Raw genomic sequence first — 19,514 nt, 5'->3', positions numbered from 1 at the left:
AAACTTGTATTCTGACTGGGCTAGAGAAGAGACTGCTTAAAGGCTTCAACAAATCAGAGAAAAGCTGATCCACAAAAATAATAATATTTTTGTCAATAAACTGGCCCTTTCACTGAATTAACGTTACGTTTTAATGAATGTATAGCTGACAATGAGAGATGAACCATCTAAGGATCTGATAGGCAAGCACAGATTGCATATGATGTAATGCTGAATAGCTGGTTACATGCATTAATTGTATTTATTCATTTTACTGCACCCTAAAGTAAACCAGGCCCTTTCACAGGCCCAAAAGAAAGTCATGATCCCTGCCCGAAAGAGCTTACAATCACATTTCCCGTCTATCTGCCGCCTTTTTACATGTATGTTTCAGAGACATTAACTTTTATGTTCACCAAAGAGGGTATTGGGAAAGGACCACTGGATTGCCCAGAGAGCTTTCAAAGGACATTGGAATGCATCTTCCACCGTAGCTGAGAGGAGAGAGAAAAGGCACAGACTAGCGTGTGGGTGGGCAGATACCCAGAAGAGCCAGGCACTGCATGGGTAGAGAGCCACCTGCCTTTTCCCACTGAATTCCCTCATTCCCATAGCTGGGACTCAGCAAAGCAAGAGTATCCATCTGGACAGACCTACACATTAGAGCCAGCAGACACTAATCAGAGCCAGGTGTGCTCTGCACTTGCTACTTCCTGCACCTATGCAACTGTTGCCCCTTACCCTCCACAAGTCTGTGAAACGTTTGCTTTCAAAGGAAAGAAGCAGCACTCTACGGAAGGTGGGTCTGGTCAAAACCATGAGTGATCACTGGAGTAGACATGTCTACGTAGTGTCATATTCTCCAATCTTAAGAGGGCTCAGCCCTGCCAGGCAAGGGATGGCGCTGGCAGGTGATGGCAATGCTGATGACATGAGCCTCATCTTACCTGTGATACTGTGATGCTGCATTTCTTTGCCAGCTCCTCTTTGGCTTCTTCACTGGGGTAGGGATTACTGAGGTGGGAGTAAAAATACTCGTTCAAGATTTCTGTGGCTTGTTTACTGAAGTTCCGCCTTTTCCGTCTGAAATGAGGAAAGAGACCCATTGCAGGTACAGATGTTAACAGAAGTCTGCAGGAGGCTCTGTTCAGGATAAAACCTCCTTTACTTCCTAAATACATTACAGTCTGTATGCAACACACTTATCACTCAGCTGAGAACTGTATCTCACTGGCACGTTACAATACACACATTGGCCCTGCCCCTTTCCCCAGTCACATCAAGGGGAGTTTTGCCATTGACTTCCATGGCATCATGATCTGACCCACTCCAAGTTCTTCTGGGCACCATGCTGAAGAGTTTATAATCACTGCCATGACATGTCGATTCTCAGACCTTGCCTTCCTTGACCATTTGAACTACAGAGTTATTCAACTTTTGCTCAGTATCCTGTCACTACGCTGCCTCTGTTTGCAGTACTTCATCCCTAGCTGGGCACACCTTGTTTGGGGCACCCCAATACCATGGCAATGGATGCAGTGGGGAAAAAAATAATACAACGGAAAGCAAAACATGGCTAGAGCCAGACAGGTGGGCAGTGCAGAGCCTGCTGGGCAGCACCAGGCTCACATGCAGGAACCAACCTGCTTCTCCAGGAAGTTACAGATCTGAAAGTGGGTGCTATTGGCCTGTAATTACCAGCTCTTTGCTGAAAACAGGAGCATGATTCTCTCACCAGTTAACCACAAGAACATTAGGGCCCCTCCATGGGTGCGCAGTGAGGAGCAAGGTTCAAAGGGGGCAGGGAGGTGCGTGGCTGGTGCCTCTACCCAACTGTGCACCACCCAGCAGAGCTCCCTGGCCGTGTGAAGGAACATTAGGAGCAGCCCACTAAGAGAAGCTCTCCGGTGCTCCCTGGGGTGGTCTGACTCCACGTTATCTCTTACAATAGGATATGTCTGAACAGCATCAGTAAGTCCTAGTGTGCAGCACAGGTCACAATACTCAAGCAGAGCTCTGTCTCCTTGCTCCAGTGCCTGGGCTTGAAAGACAGAGAGATTTGCCCCTTAAGTGTGCTGCCCTGGCGCATGTGCCAGCCTGTCCAATTACCCCGGAAATGTGAGCAAGGTGAGCTGAGAGCAGGACTAGGCAGGGGAGCAGTACATTCGACGGGCCTTTTCCCCCTCGATTAGAAGGCCCTGTGCTCCCTTCCCAGTGTGCAGGGGGGGCTGTGGAACAGAGGAATCCAAATCCCACCATTTGCACAGCTTCAGGCTTCCCCTACCACCCAGCGTAGTGGTTTTTCTCAGCACATCTTCGGAAAGGACCCATTGAATATTTTCTTCAAAGTTCCGTTCCCCTCAGGGCTGCTTACGAGCTGAACGCCAGTGCCTCAGGCCAGTATGCAGTAGACCGTCAATGCCCCAGCGTTCAGTCCCATCTGTGCGGCTCTGTTACTCCCTCCAGCAGGCCCTGGTGCAGGCAGACTCTCCCTAGAGCGGTGTTTATCTCATTACTGGGCTTCCGCTCATTTGGCCTTGTTTACCTTCCTTCCTTGTACAGAAATCACTTTCAAATGTGCATGTGCAAGCTTTACCTGGCTGCAGACGTTTCCCCAACTCTTTGTAATTACCCTAATTCACCACACCTGCCAGTGACCTTCTCCGTAATGAAATTATTTCATTCCTGTTCAGTTCCTAACAGCTTTCAGGTGTAAGATGCAAGGTACTAGCTACAGGGAGGCATTACTAGGATTCTGCTCAGTACTTTGGGCTCCGAGGGTTTTACTCAGTTCCCTCTCATATACCATACATCTCAGGGAACCTAATTGCTATAGGTTCCTGTAATCTGCATTAGTGCAGCTCTCCAGGAAGGAATGACACCTGTGGTCACTAATGCAGCCTGCTCTGTGGTTCAAAAGAAACCTAATTGTTTCCATAAACTGCTTGTAATTTCAGTCTGTCTGTTTCTGCTGTTGCACCATCGTGTGGAGAAAGCTGGCACTCGAGATCAGCAGGCATTGCATTGCTCAGCTCCTCTGTCCAGCTTCACCCTATCTCAAGTACCCACTGTCCTCCTGCGCCCGGGTGTTGTTCCCCGAAGTACTTGGTGATGTTTCCATGGAGAGACAGGCAGATGCACTGTCCTATCCCTTGCATATGCTGGGCAGCCATCAAGCACTCCCTGGATTTCCTCACCATTACTGCTGTCAGTTGAATTGTCTCATTCGACTGACCTCCCACTTGGTAAAGCAACCCCCATCCTTTCATGTATTTATACCTGCTCCTGTATTTTCCACTCCTTGAATCTGATGAAGTGGATTCTAGCTCATGAAAGCTTACACCCAAATAAATTTGTTAGTCTCTAAGGTGTGCCCCAAGGACTCCTCGTTGTTTTTCCTGATGCAGACTAGCACGGCTACCCCTCTGCAACCTGAGCAAAGAAAGAGTTCCCCAGGCTTGGGAAAGACCCAGAGAGCTTTAGAAGCACCCTGTCTGCTGGAGACCCCACCAGACTGCTACACGCTGGTTCTGACTAGCTTCGCTGGTGCAAGTTCAGAGCCTGAGTCTGTCATCCTTTCACGTGGTAAAGTCCAAAGGACACCCCGGTTGGAGCAAGGTCAGCAGAATCTGGCCCTTTGTAAACAACATCAACCAGGCATGTCTAGTCAACAAGGACACAGACCCTAACCTGGGCTCAGCCTTACCAGATTTCAATATTTTGCACAACACGTTTCTAAAACACCCACCCTGCGCCATGGCTACCTTACCCTGGAACTGTTCAAATATCTGCCAGGGTGCCCGTCACATCCCTTACCTGGGTCCTGTACAGCTCTGAAATGTGTTCTGGCAGATGAATTGAAGTATTTAACCCTTATACTAAACATGTTAAAAAGACACAGCATTTCCATGCAAGTTTTCTGCAGGGAACCTCCCCTTCCCGAAGCACCCATTGAGTGGATGAACAGAGGCATGGCCCCGGGGTGAATCAACACACATCCTGGAACATGTCAGTAAACACTGCCAGAATGAAAGCAGCAGCAAAACTATCCTCTCACGTACCTGGCGTCAAGGAACCTTGATCTCAGAATCATTACTGCTTCACAAGTGCTTTGTTTGAGCTGCATCTGGATGGAGCTGAATTTTCGATGGATGATGCCCACCATCCTTTCAATCTCCTTGGGAGAAATGGGACGTGTCCGACTCTGTTCTCGGAGAAGGTTCATCACGTGTGTGGTGAATTCGTTACACGCCTGTGAAGGACAGAGCAGTTCAGAGATGGTTTTGTGCTGTCACACAGGAACATAACTGCTGACCTCACTGCTGTGTGAAGCCATTGAGCATTTCCTGGGTCAGGTGCATGCCACACCCCAGCCGGTGTTGTGCATGGCAGGCTCTGCGGTGGCAATGAATTGTGAGGAGCCTGCAGTAGCTATCGTCAGCCACCTCACAATGGGGGGCAATGCATGCAGGAAAAGAGGCCAGGCAGCCACAGACTGACCCCTCCTAATTTGGGAGATCGCGATACCGTGCCAGTTCCGCCCCCTACATCCCAGCCTTGCTCTTAACCATCTCTCTCCCATAGGGTTCCCCTCGGGCTCATCTGACAGAGACCTCCAGGGTCCTTCACTAGAGCATGGCCTGCCTTTCCCTTGTCAGGGAGCTGAGCCGTCCTCTGATCAGCAATAATACAAAGGATAGACACAGATGCATATTTGTGAATGAAAGTTTGAGTCTCTTTTCTTTTTCCAGTGCCAGGGGGGTAAACAAGCTATGACTATGCTATGGCTTTTTTTACATTTAAAGAGAAATAAATCGTAAAGACAGTGCCAGTGTATTTTTCTAGGTGGGGCAGAAGGACATCGAAGAGGAAGGGTGTGCTCAGGTTATAGCACATAAATAGCAACAGGAAAGAGCATAATAGTAGCCGGGACTCCACTGTTGCAGAGCAGAGGTAATAACCTAAATGTGGGTGAGGCCCCCCTATCTTTGAAGCCCGCCTGATACCATGACTTCCCTTCTAGGAATGCACTTCACCACTCTCACACAGCAAGTAATTGTTTAACCAGCTGTGGCAGATTATGATATTTAAATAGCTTTGATTTTACCTAGAGCAAACCCTTTAAAAGACGTAATTTCACAGAGACCATATGCCATACATCTGCAGGGCTCTCTGGGCCTTGGCCTCCACAGTATGGCCTGAACACTGATGAGAGAAGGTGCTGGAAGCTTTGGATTCACATTCCTTTCTGTCTCCACAGATTATGTAGGGAGGAGGATAGTGAAATCTAAACTTCTCAGGCTGCCTCATCCAGAGACTTTTCCTGAGCTGGATGTTGCTATGAACAAGCCGTTGGTGTTCTAGCATTCTGGCTGCTCCGTAAGCAGAGGCTGGGTGCTGTCACAAACCACGCTGATTTATCTGTCTGTCTTCTCGTTCAAAAACAAAACCCAGCACTGTTTTCTGCTTGAGGGAACTAAGTTACAACTACAGAACTAATCTCTTCCTAGGGACCCAGAATGGAACTCCAGCATACTCCATGTACAAACCTGTCATTGTCCTAACCTGGCCGCAGAAAACCAGGGACCAAGCAGTACGCCAGCTGAGAGCTGCATTTTTTAGGCATGCAAAAAACAAAGGGATGTCTGGCCCTGTGAAAGGCCTTCGCACCAAGGAGGATGTCTCAGAGGCTTCGGGTGCCTTTGCAGGGGTGCATTTTGATTATCCAAGCAAGGCAGATTTTAGAAAGCAAAGTTGAGCTAGAATCACTGCCAAATATGACAAAAGGACTTCACTCTCGTGTACCCAACCTCCTGGGCTATGACCATGACACTCAGCAGTCACTAAATCAGGCAGAGGAAACTGCAGAAGTCATGATCAGCCTAACCATGTAGCTCTCACTGTGGTGTCAGTGTCACTTTGATTCGAAAGCTGGGGTTACGGTTTGTTTTGCATCCAGGTTTTCAATGACTAATCTGAATTTCAGGAGCCCACACGAGGGAGAGTGAAAAAGTTTATGCATCTAAAAACTCATCATTTCCTATAACATTTGCTGAATGTCTCACAACTTATTAAGTGAAGCCATCTATGAATGCAAATGCTGATTAGCAATTTGGCAATAGCCCAACATTTGCAGAATTCACGGAGCTTTTCTTTAAACCAGTAGTTCATACATGATTAATTAGAACATCTCATTTATGTAGTGTGCACTTTAGCTCATTACTCTAAGTAAAATTCGTTAAGTATTTACATTTAGATAATTAAAATCTGGGTACACCCTTAAGAAAGATGCATACACTTCAGGCAAAGTGATTTTTTTCTTTACACTACTGAAAGTAAATTACAGGCTAATTTACGTCCTCGCTGCATGGCTTTGGAGGCAGCAGTGTGACAGGCTCAGCTCCTTGCCTTGCAGGGGCGCAGTGACGGCTCCTGGGCCTGGCTGAGTCGCCCTGATGATGGCTCGGCAGCACCACCACTGAGTCCAGGTCACATTCCCACTCAGTCCCCGTTCCGGCTCCACGGGCACTGCTGGAGCGAGGGAGGGGAGGCAACTAGCAGGGAGCTGCAGTTCCATTCCCAGGCTCTAGTGAGGCTTCCTCGGTTTTATGTTTGAGCAAATCTGAGTTGTGTTTTTCATTTGCACATTTTTCCTTCCCTTGGGTTTATTTTTATGGCCCAAAACAACGAAACAGCTGGGTCCATAGCTCCCTTCCTCTGCCCAACGGGGGCCAGACCTGTACCTCGGCTGGGAATGGCAGTGGATCCTTCTGCTGCAAGGGAGGAGACTGGGAACTGCTCCTCTCCTCTCTCTGGGTCACTGGCAGTGGTTCCGCTTGTGAACTGGGCCGGAGACATTCCCCTGGGATGAAATATTTCCACTCATCAGAGCTGGAGAGAAGGTGGACCAGGCTGCGAGCCTCCTCTCCCTATTGGGGCAGGGCAGGGAGACATCCCAGGGGAATGAAATATTTCCACTCACCAGAGCTGGAGAGAAGGTGGACCAGGCTGCGAGCCTCCTCTCCCTATTGGGGCAGGGCAGGGAGACAGTAGCAGTGGATTCCCTGCCTGCCTGTAGGGCTGCCAGGCATGTCTGGTCTGATTCCAGTGGAGGAGCTAATCCTGGAATCCCTGTTTAACCACATACACATAGTGTCACTGGTGGCCAAGCCTGGCAAGCCAGGGCTCCGCCGACAAGCAGGTGGCACGATCGAATCGGAGAAACATTGCTTTGGCAGCTTTGATATTGCCAACCTGAAACAAACCACAGCTCTCGGTTCTCAGTGTTCTGGGTTCTGTTCCTCCAGCTCTGGCATGAGTCTCCGCTATGTGCTGACATGGCACATGGTCACTACCTGGGAGCACAGACACTGCCTGGCCCTGCTTGGGTCTATTGGTTTTGCTAATAAAAATTAAGGATTCTTGGAAACTGGACCGGAAATTCAGTTCTGTGCCAAGCGACATGGGCTCATATTTTGTAACCTTGGGCACTTGCACATGTCTGACCCAGGTGTAGTGTTCATTCCTGCCAGCATCAGTCTAGGCAGAACTGATCATGCAGAGCCACTGAGTCATGATCCTAACAGTCCCACCATAAAACCCACTGCAGGATTGGAACACACTCAGAGGTGGATCCCAGGGAATCTCTCCATTGACATCCCTGCCCTCTGGATCTGAGCCCTTACTGCCACATGTAGCATGTCCAGCAATGAGCAGACTCAGCCTTCACTGGCGCTCCTCAGAGAAATGAGCATCCAGTCCCTGGCAAGAGTCTGGGAGGGTCGGTTCTACAGTTGCATTTCACCATTGGCTCCCTAGCAGGAGCTATAGTTCAGATGTTTCAGAAAAAACATTTTTACCCATTTGACTGTTATCGAAGAAGCTTTCGTTCATCGGGTAAATAACACATGTCCGTAAGGAACGTCGGTACCAAAATGCAACGTTTCTTTTCCTGAGACACCAGGGGGGCTCTGGTTTCCCTGAAAAATACTGGGCACTGAGAAAATGTCACAGGCACCACACTTGCCACCTAATTTCATCATTATTCACAGGATTTGGGGTGTTTTTTCCAAAGCCCTGTATGAATGGAAACGGTTGCAGTGAAAATATTTTCTAGCATTTTTTCCTCATAAAATTATTTCTGCCCCAAAATGGTGTTAAATTGCCCTCCAGAAGGATCAGATAATTCACTCTCTTCACCAGATCTGGACATCTCAGAATGAGGCTGCTAAGGGGTGGGTGTGAGACCAGTGTGTTTAAACCAAGAAGACTGAACGCACACAAACGTTCTGTTGAAAAGTTCCAGTGAACTTCCTGCTTTCAGGAGATGAGAACCGTCCCATGCTGGGGAAAGGCTCGCTGCTTTGGAACTACAGAAAGGGCCTGATTCCAGTTTCCCTATTGCTAGTGTGCACCATTTACCCTCTGGGGAGTTACTCCTGAATCCCAGGGGTGGAAATAAGATCAGACAAATGTGCCGCACGGCCTTGTTCTCTCACGTTTAGGTACAATATCCAAGCTACTTGAGCCATTTCTTGCTACTATTTTTCAGGCCTCGTGGTGCCCTGCACTTTACTAATAAGGTCAGGTTGTAAGGGCTGGCCTCGTCAACCTGCTCAGAAACCCTAGAGAAGCAGAGAATGCCTCAGCATGCTCTAATGCTTAATCAAGACTTCTCGGATGTGCACAAGGACAAGATGGAGACTGGCCTAGTTCAGCGGCTGGACAGCCATTCCCCAAACGATATTCTGCACTAGGCCACACTGCACTCGGGCGAGTTCTCAGCATGCTCAGTGGCACTTGTCTGGAGTCCGGATTTCACCTTGATTTGGGGTGAATTCAGAAGACATCTGTGAACTCGGAAAGCAGGTTCCCAGCTGCTCAGGGAGGCTTGGGACCCTTACAATACTTTTGCCTACAGCAAAAATGTATTTCAGTGTAATTATAGAAGATAGCTTTCAATATGTCATCTCTATTATAGTGGCTGTAAATTATGGAGAGAACTGCCTGTGTTCAACCATTTCTTCTGCCACAAGGCGGGGGGGGCTGCTCCTGGCGTGACACACTTTCCCTTTTTTTTTTTTTTTTTTTAAGTGCATTCCCCTAACTGGCAATGTCAGAATCAAACTCTGTCTGGGAAATGTCTGCACAACCGGCACTTTGGTCTCTGCTCCTGGGTGCAAAGAGCCCTCGGAAGTAGGATAACCAGATGTCCCGATTTTATAGAGACAGTCCCAATATCCAGGGCTTTTTCTTATATAGGCTCCTATTACCCTCAGCCCCCGTCCTGATTTTTCACACACGCTATCTGGTCACCCTACCCGGAAGATTCGCAGGCAGCGTGAAATGGTGACATGGACTGAACCCCTTTTGGAGCAGGCCTGCTCAATCCTCGTGCCTGAATCATGCTGTGGGAGTTGTGTGCTGGAGTGGGTCTGCTTCCTCTTTACCTGTAGGACAGTAACAGCCTTTCAGAACCTTGCAGCCAGTGAGGACAGGGAAGCAGTCCTGGGTGCCTCTCGGCTGCGGAGACCGGTCCCATTCTCAAGGCAAATGGGTTGCTGCCAGGCTTGGGAAATTATCGTATTTCTGGAGAGCAGACATTGCTGGCATCAGGCTCAATGGGGAAAAGATACATGTTTCAGATCCGCTCTGCCTCTCTCTCCTAGCAGCACCTGTGCAGCCTGCTCTGGTTCCTGGGCTTTGGGCAGATGGGTGGGGCACTTCGGCTGAAACCTTTGTAAATGGAGCTAGTCGCTTTCCCCTACCCCAATCGTTACACTTATTACAGCCAAAGACTATTTGCCAGGAACTAGAGATTAGCACAACCACGGGATTCATTTCAGCCCAAAATCCAGCTCCAGCCTCTCCCCCTGGGATTTTCTAAGGGGCTTTAATTCACTGCTGGGGCAGCTGTTTGTTCATTTGATGAGCATCGCTACCTCCGCAGAATAAAGGGATGTATTCGTCAGAGCATCACTGCCCAGCTCAGTGTGGGGAAGGGTCTGGGGATTTGCACAGGTTGTTTCTTTATGGAGAAAAAGGACCTTTGAGCACAGTCACTGTCAATCACTCACTGAGTCCTGCGGCACTGGAATGACACAGTGAAGGATTGCTGGCTGCAGACAGGACTCATGGCCAGTGTGTGAATAGTCCTGGCCTTGAACCACAGCAAGAAAGGTTCTGTCCCCATTTCCAGTGGAATGTGGCCTGGACTGCACCGGCTGGGGAAAGCATCCAATCCGTGTCCCCAGACGCCTCCTCAGCTGTCCACATGACACAACTCCCTCCTCACCAGCCAGCTTCCTGTCTGCTCCCTGACACCCAGATGTGTGCTGCTGATCCGAGACCTCAGGGAGCCTCTCAGAGGGAGCCTGGCTGCATCTTAGATTCCAGAGCTTGTGAGATTTGAATGATCTCAACTCAGCTGCAATCAGTGTAAAGCCAAGAGGCTTCCAGAACTACTGGAACTTTCAGCAACTGTTTGCTTGTAAGAGATGAGACCTCGTGGAGAGACCCAGGGAAGGGAGAGGGGCCGATGGGCAGGCTCAGGGACTATTAGAAGGCTCAGAAAGAGGGACTCTGGGTTATTGCTGCCCCTGCAGACGTGCTGATTGGCGTCGGGGAGGCAGGAATCTGTTAGAGACTAAGAAATCCAGAATGTTGAATAGGCGTGTATGCAGCTCTGAAGCAGGAACCTACAAGGAGCAAGGTCTGTCCCACCAGCTCATCTGGTCAGGTTGCTCTGGGCAGTGGGCAGTGCGCACACAAAGCAGCAGGACCAGCTGTGCTGTCTGCCTGTTGCCTGCTGCTCCTATCTGAAGATCCCACCAGTGTCCAACATGGCAGATCATAGCACTTCAGGGGGTTGGCGTGCAAGTCAGCCACGGACTCTGCCAGAAGGTGGCCCTTACTGTCAATACCTTGCAGGGAGACTCTATTAACCTCTTCCGTGTTTTCTTTTGTGTTAATGACCTTCATAAAACAGGAAAATAAACTAGCCTAAGAGCCTCTGTGGGATTAAAATGCAAAGTCTGAGTATCCTACAGCCAAGGACCTGGCTGGGAGACCAAGCAAGTCCCCTCCCATGGCTAAGCCCCAGCAGAGCAGACTGGGGGAACTTGCCAAGTCCCAGCAGAGCAGCTAAGAACAGAAGAGCAGCCAAATCGAGCCAGAGCAAGGGTCCATCCAGCCCAGTGACCTGTCCTCCGACAGCACCCAGTGCCAGCGGCCCCAGGGTGAATGGACAGAACAGGGAATCATCCAGTGATCCATCCCCTGTCGCCCATTCCCGGCTTCTGGCAAAATAATGGAGTCTGAGCAGCCCTGTGATTTCCTTTGCTGTCGTTCTTTCAAGTGGGATTTTTACCACTGCCTTATGGTCTCGGTTGTGGTTTCATTTTGTTCAAAGGGACCCTTCACAGTAATGTGCTGGGGTGAGCCCGGAACTTCAGCTCAGGAAACCACCAGCTGATTAGGTTCGTTGAGCAGAGTAGGTTCAGGGTTTATAAGCTTTACTAGGACCTCTCTGGAGGGAGAAAATAAGCCATTATGGCTGAGGCTGGCAACAGCAGGGGTCTCACACCCTTTTCTTCTTCCCTCCCCCTCCTCCCCCCTTTTTCCAGCTCCTTAGATGCAAAGTTGTCCACTAAAGAAACACAAAGGACAATCACTCTCCCTGGTGGCTCTGCAGCCTGTTATCACTGCACAGTCCCTGCCATGCTGGATGCACGGGGGCAGGGAAGCCACACTGCTCAGCACTAGAGCAGAATGCAGTTTTTTAAAGGTTCCCCTAGTGTCCATGAAACCCACAAGAGCAGCATGTCACCAGCTCCCGGAGAAGAACCCGAAGCCCTGAGGATCTGCAGAGGATTATTTATAGCATGTCAAAATACTGAGAGCAAATGTCAACCTTAAAAGGTTTCACCATCAACTTAATTTGCATATTTCTTATTATTATGAATAATAAATTATCATCTTAAATTTATATAGTGTATTTCATCCTGAATAATCCTGAAGTGCTTTATATCATCTACACGGCTATAGTTTATAGAGAGAAAGATACAGATTACCATACCCAATTGAAACTTCAGGCAGAATTTAGGGAGGCAGAATATATTTGCCCAGGACACTCAAGCTAATGCTCTAAATCTTGCAAACAATCCCATGGGCTCTTCAGAACCACAAGTGGTCAGGACAAGACACCACCTCCAGCAGCAGGGGCCACCTAGCACCATGCTAGAGTCTTGGATTCACTGCCAACTCCGAGGAAAATTGATACCTATTAATTCACCAACACCATTTCCTGTTTCTCAACCATCTCCCAGGCAAGTACTAGCCCAGGCCTGACCTGAGCGTGTGAGACCTGATAACCTCCCCAAGTGCTATGGCTCCCAGACATCATGGGCATTTTGGCTCCCAGAAGCACTGATTTTACTAGGGTTCATTACAGGCTTACAGAGTGGCACTATTTAACGCCCTCCCTCCCTTCTCCTAAGGGTACGTCTGAACGGGGATAAAAGCCCTGTGGCACAGCTGCAGCTGGCCCAGGTCAGCTGACTCAGGCTCACAGGGCTCACGCTTCAGAGCTAACATCACTGTGCAGACATTTGGGCTCAGGCTGGAGGCAGAGATCTGGGACCCTCCCTCGCAGGGTCCCAGCTTGCTCCACCCGAGCCCGAGTCAGCTGGCCTAGGCCTGCTGTGGGTTTGTTATCCCTGTGTAGACACAACCTCAGAGTCCCCTAACTGAGCAGTTTCTAGGGTGGGGGGGACTACTGGTTCGGGCTCTTTTCGTGTGCACCCAGCCATAACAGCGGGGAAAACAGATAAGAACCAGGCATGCCAGCCAGCCTGGTCATTGGCACTGAGCTCCACCCACAACATCAGCCCTTTCTTTCGACTGCCCAGCTCTTTAACCAGAGAGAGAGATGTAATTTTTAAGCCCTATATAGAAACAGAGGTGCAGAGACAAGTGGCAGCAGGCACACATAGGGCTGTGAGAGCAATGTCTGACCTGTTCATATTTCTCCAACTCTGTGTGATAGATTTGTCTGATCTGGGTCAATTTGGCTCTGTAATCTGAGTGTTCGATAGAGTTATCTGAGGACCCTCCAGAGGCTGCTGCGGCTGCGGCTGCTGCTGCCGATCCCCCACCTTTCTCAGGACCTGAAACCCCTTCTGCCAGAAGCATATTGTCCAGTCTCATTAGCTGGGGATCGGGAGGGTCTTCCTCCTGGGCTCCTCGGATGCTCAAACCTTGGGTAAAAAAGAGAGAGATAGACAGAGAAACCACAGTGAGTATTTCCCATGCCCTGGCAAGCTCCTGTCTGCAGCCAGCCCCACTGCCGGGGGCGGGCTGGACCAGTCATTGTAACATTTTACAAATCCATTCTCTGCTGGGAGAGACATTGACCCCCAGGCGTGAGGGTGGATAACAGCTCTGTCCCCATCACCATGATGGCCTAAGAGGTCCAAGCCTCCCCTAGCCCTAAGGAAAAGTTGTATAGAATTTAGCAGAAATAAAACCAATAGGGGTCTATAGAAATTACTCTGAAAACCCACTGAATTTAACAGAGGATGAGAGACTTGTCACATAACTTTTCAAATACCCAATTGGTTTTTTTAATTCTTTACTGTAAATATGACAGGAATATACTCACACATGATGTTTTCCTTTATTTTTCAATAACATACCTAAATCTAAGCACTAATTATTTAGCAATATCACAGGGATAGAAAAACATATGGTTGGAGTAAGTTTGTGTTATTTATTTGTCTGCGGTTCGTGGTGTTCTTGGGGAGACTTGCTTGGCAGAAATCTATCCCTGCTACAGAATCCGAAGGGTTAACTTGGAGTGTCTGCAGAAGGGGTAGCGTTCTCGACTGAACTCCAGGGGACTTTCCCACAAGACTAAATTGGTGCTATAACTCCCACTGGTGTCAACCCAACATACCTCAGAGGGAGGCCACGTCTACACTACAGCATAAAATCGAAATTATTAAAACCGGTTTTATAAAACTGGTTTTATAAAATCGATTTTACGCGTCCACACTAGGGCACATTAATTCGGTGGTGTGCGTCCATGGTCCTAGGCTACCATCGATTTCCGGAGCAGTGCACTCTGGGTAGCTCAGTAAAAGAATGAGACCAATAACTTCGATTTCCGTCCACACTAACCCTAAATCGATATAGTAATATCGATTTTAGGGTTACTCCTCTCGTTGGGGAGGAGTACATAAATCGATTTTAAGAGCCCTTAAAATCGATTTAAAGTGCCTTGTAGTGTGGACAGGTACAGCGTTAAATCGATTTAATGCTGTAGTGTGGACCAGGCTGGAGACACCCTCCAAAGGTCAGCGAGCTCCTACAATGCACCCAACCCCCTTGTGGAAGCTTTGGGCATTACAAGGGCAGTGGCGGGGATAGAAGTGAGGGCAAGATAACAGAAGTGCTTCTTCATAAAAAGCTGAGGATGGTGGGACCCCAGCATGCCCTCCTGCACACAGCCTGCCATGCAGAACACTGTACCACTCCGGAGTTGAGTGCAGATTGAAGCACTAAATATAAACAGGGAAGAATGATGCCTTCTCCTACCACCCAGGCATTTAACTGCAGTCAGGATGCTGGGATGCTAAACATGGGTTTGAAATTGCTGGCACTATTACAGTATGTTGGTGGGAGCAAGACTTTAAACCTAATTTGTGTTTTAAAATGAGACCATCCAAAGTGATGCCCAGTCAGCAATCTCATCTGAGTGCTACAGATCAAGGCTGACAATTCGTAGGTTTAATCAGGGCATGCAGGCACTCTGCCAAGATGTTATCAACAATGCTGAAAACAAAGTTTAAAAATAATTACACTAGTATAAATATCACTAGAGCCATTGCTACTCGAATCAGCACTTCTGTTAAAGATGTAACACAACCAGCGATCTCCCAGCCCAATTAACCTCTTTAAATCTGTTTAAAACCAGGTATTCACACACTAGTTAGACAGGATCCCAGTGGGTAGGAAGTTGGCACCTCGCATGTTTGCATTCTGATTCTGCCTTCTGTGTCTGCGCCTGTTCTTAGTTACACACAGTGGTGCACACTCTGTGTAGAGTGCAGCGTACATGACAATAACATCCAGAAGCTGCCAAGTGTTCCGTTGAGTACCAGCAATGCTATTATCTAGGTTAGCCTCAATGCAGCCCACACTCTTTTAGAAACAGATTTGATTCCTTGATGTCCTGAACTCCACACATTGCATGACACGACCCCTCATTGGCCAACCTTCCAGGCACAAGAAGGCATAGCTTTAATTTCACTCTAAGACACACATTTTAAACCTGTCACCTTCATTTAAAAATATAATTCCATATAATTTAATTGGGATAATAAAAATGTCTTGTTGTCGTTTTAAATTATTTCTGTCGCCTGTTCGGAAGTTGAACAAGGTTTGAAAATATAATGTATTATCATCATCCGCTCATTGACTGAGCCCAAAAGTTAGCACCAAGAACCATGTGGATCAAAGAACACTGAAACAGCAGTCCAGACAGCTTTGCCTCTTCATTCCGGCATCTACCCGCTCACAGACATCAAAGTTACCAGCTCAGCCTCGCTCAAGCCAATACACTTGCTTAGCTCATGAAAGTTTCTTAGAATTAAGATTTGGCAGGCTTTGTTGTGTGTATGTGTGTGTCAGCAAAAGAAAGTGCAACAAGTCAAAGAGACTAGACGAAAGAAGAACACAGAGAAACTCATTTTCCTTGGATAGTCTCTTTCTGATTCATACAAAGAATTTTTTCCCTACTGAGATGATTGTCCTTTTTGTTGTCTTTTTCCTCTCTCCCTCCAGCCTGGCTTTAATGTTTGTGAACAGCGTTCTGGTTTTCTAACCCTCTCCCATTTACATTTTCAATTGTTTCCTTCTAAATACCCATTCCTATCGTTATTTCTTTGTTCTTTGTCTCTGTCAGTTTCTTTTCCTGTACTTTCCCCCAGCGGCTGTTGAGTCTTATGGCCTACAATGGTCTTTATTCACCATAAGAGATTTCAATAGTGGTTTCACTCATCTCCCCTGACAGTTAAATGCTCGGGACCAAATTCTGCGCTCAGGTAAATTGGCCCCACTCCTCTGGCTTTCTGGTCCTTGTACTTTGGAGTACTGGCCAAAGAGTAAAAATTTCTGCACAAAATGACTGTGTGTTTCTAGACTGAAACGAACACAATTACTGAGCTTCCTGGTAACAACATGCCTAAGAGGAGACAATGCTCCCTGGTTTTAAATAAATACAAAAGGAGACCAGCTGGAAGGAGGGCTAAAGGAGTCAATGGAAGAAAGAGCCCCCCTTCCACACACAAGAGGAAGGAATATAGCAGCAGACACTGAAAATGACCAAGCTGCCAGAGTCTGCAGCTCAGAGTCCTAATCTACTGTTATAACGCAGGTAACACCGGGAGTGGCGAATTGTTTTCTTCCTAGTGGGCAGTAATATGCGTAATTCCAAAGCAGAGATACATACAGCCCAGAGAGTGGATGTCTCACAACACACAAAGAAATGGGAAAGAAAGGGAGGTGTAACATACCAGGATCTAGCATTTATTTTGCTTCTGAGCCCACGTCCAGACTAACCCGCGGCATCGGCGGGTTAAAATCGATTGCTCAGGGATCGATATATCGCGTCTAGTCTGGACGCGATGTATCGATCCCCGAGCGCGCTTACATTGATTCCGGAACTCCATCAACCCGAACGGAGTTCCGGAATCGACACGGAGAGCCGCGGACATCGATGCCGCGCCGTCCAGACGGGTGAGTACCTCGATTTTAGAAATTCGACTTCAGCTACCTTATTCCCGTAGCTGAAGTTGCGTATCTAAAATCGATTTTAATACCTAGTCTGGACGTGGCCTGAGTGAGCTCCATTGTTCATGTGAATGGCAAAGCCATGAGTTAATTAACTAACTCCTACAAGAGTTAACCTGGTGTGTGGGGATAAATGTGCTAATCCTCCCTAGTTACTTTATGAATTATATGCATCAAATCAGCACAGAATAAACAGTAGATTGTTTTCCTTTAAGGGGAAAAGGCAGGGAACTCTTTGTATTCTGTGTAACCACACTGTTTAGGAATACTGGAGTTACAAACCATTCACTCGGTTCCCCTATCATATATGTAAGTGAATCTGATAAGAAAGCTCCAGAACACTTCCTGGACTCTTTAGTAAGGAGAAAACACTTTTCTTTATCCACAGTGCATACGTTTGTTCCCACCTAGCACCCGCCTTTATAAATTACTCTCCATTTGAATACAGTGATAATATATGTATTTTCTGACATATAAGCTCAGACTCTGGGGCTATTGTTTCCCTTTTTTATTCCTCAGTATATCAAACTATGAGTTTATTACTGTTTAGCTCACTGACCTTTCAGTGCATGGTGGAATTAAGGTACAGAGCAGACTAGAAAGAACACAACAATACATCACTTCCAGAACAACTACAGATGTACTAATGGCACAGGAAGTGGGAGGTCTCAGCCAGACAGTAATAAACTAGCTGTGCACTGACCAAAAGACAAATACGTTCCCCTTAATATGGCAGCTAGAATGGTGCATTTTTAAAGCACTTTGCGGATTCCCTTTATATAAAATCACAGAACTGTCGGGTTGGAAGGGATCTCAAGAACTCAAGTCCCCAAGTAAACCTAGACCATCCCCAACAGGCGTTTGTCCAGCCTGGTCTTAAAAATCTCCAGTGACAGGGATTCCACAACCTCCCTTGGAAGCCTGTGCCAGAGCTTAGCTCCCTCTAGAGTTAGAGAGTTTTTCCTAATATCGAACCTAGCTTTCCCTTTCTCCTTGTCCGACCCTCAGCGGACATGAAGAATACCATCCTCTCGAAAACAGCTCTTAACATGTTTGAAGACTGTTATCAGCACCTCCCCAGAGTCGGCTTTGTTTTTAACTTTCCCTCATAGGTCAGATTGTCTATACCCTCTATCATTTCTGTTGCTCTCCTCTGGACTCTCCAGTTTGTCCACATCTTTCCTAACATGTGGTGCCCAGAAGTGCACACTCCAGCGGAGGCCGCACCAGGTCCAAGCAGAGTGGGACAATTACCTCCCGAGTCTAACACTCCTGTTACGTAATGTGCTCAGTAATATCTTCTTATGCACATATGGGTCCGTATAAAGTTTAAAAATCTAGTATCCTTGGTGACATTAGAGCATTATAAGGTTAACAAAAAGCATGTTTGCTACTGATTTTAATCTGCTTATAACCACAACATTCATTTCAGTATCTCCACCATTTTTAGACAAATCACATAAACAGACACTAAAACGTTGTTTAACAATGAACTTGGCTTTGTTATAAGACCACAGTTTTAGCATATCTTTCAGCAAATCCTAATTAGCTGTCTTTCTACATGCTGTGCACCTGCCCCACAGATAATAGACGAGAGCATCTGCATAGACTGCTGCATTCAGAGGCCAATAAATAAATTGCAGGTCAAAATTATTACAAAGCTTTCTTCGAATAAACCCATCTTCTTCACAATAGAAAGCTGCAGATATGAAAAGTACCTAAAGCCCACTCAAATGGTATGATTACAGGGGCCGTTTGAGTTTAATAATCTGACTCTAATTCAGGCATTTTCAACAGCTCATTAAGGGTTCATTAATATATGGGCAAGCTTTTGAATTATAAATAAGCAGATTAGAAACCTGCAGTGTCTGAACTGTACAGTACTATCCTGACTAACTGAATAATATTGCCAACACAATGAAGGCTTGACCCTTGGGACTGGCCTCCACCTCATGATTCCTCCATCTTCTTTTATTTATTCATTCCCTCGTTCCATTTGGGAAGATGGGTCTCTTCTGAAGTTCCTGGTGCTTAGATGGATATTTCGTAACACACAATCCAAATGTAACAACCAGTTACCCCCACACTGCAACTCAGCTCTCCTTCTGTCCTCTGCAGCCCTAAGACAGCCTGAGCCAACGCACAATGAAGTCAATGGAAAGACTCTCACTGACTTCCATAGGCCCATTAACACTTTGATGAAATGCTTTTCATCCCAATCTTCAGTGCTTTACAAAGGGAAGTTGTGGTTACACTCATTTTACACAGAGAAAGGGGAGAGAACAACCATGCAGCAGAGCCCGACACAGAACATAGTTCTCCTGAGCCTAGCATGTGCTGAAGCCCCACTGGAGCAGGACAGAAACGGAGGTTGTATGTAACTGGTATCGCTCTAGAGCTAACATCTCTGTGACATGACTGTCTTGCATGGATGTGCAGTGCAGTGTTAACCTTCCCTTTTTCCTTAATATTAGAGCTGATTGAAAATTTACCATCAAAGCTGTTTTTTCATGAAAAAAATGCTTTAGTTGAAACCCCAATTTTCCATCAAAAGCGTCTGGTTTCCACAAAAAAAAAAAAATTTTCATCAAAAAAATGAACAAGCAGAAAAGAAAATGTTCGATTTCGTTATGCTGCCGCAGTGCGTCGTGGGAGATGGAGTCTGACTAGAGATCCTGGCCTAT

The 19,514-nt window shown here is 47.2% G+C and overlaps 1 protein-coding gene across 5 annotated transcripts in view; it reads right to left on the bottom strand.

The window, feature by feature from the left end:
- Nucleotides 1-19,514, bottom strand: part of PBX3 (PBX homeobox 3) — a 157,775-nt gene that overhangs the window by 19,023 nt on the left and 119,238 nt on the right. For all 5 annotated transcript variants that reach the window (XM_030535821.1, XM_030535823.1, XM_030535818.1 and 2 more), the window contains exons 3-5: nucleotides 12,994-13,235; nucleotides 4,041-4,231; nucleotides 927-1,062 (exon numbers count right to left, since the gene is read on the bottom strand). In XM_030535821.1, the coding sequence (XP_030391681.1) occupies nucleotides 927-1,062; nucleotides 4,041-4,231; nucleotides 12,994-13,235 (569 nt within the window). The remainder of the gene's footprint in view (nucleotides 1-926; nucleotides 1,063-4,040; nucleotides 4,232-12,993; nucleotides 13,236-19,514) is intronic.

Source organism: Gopherus evgoodei, chromosome 16 (genome assembly GCF_007399415.2).
Source record: "Gopherus evgoodei ecotype Sinaloan lineage chromosome 16, rGopEvg1_v1.p, whole genome shotgun sequence".
Classification (NCBI taxonomy): Eukaryota; Metazoa; Chordata; order Testudines; family Testudinidae; genus Gopherus; species Gopherus evgoodei.
This window is presented reverse-complemented; position numbering and strand designations above follow the sequence as displayed.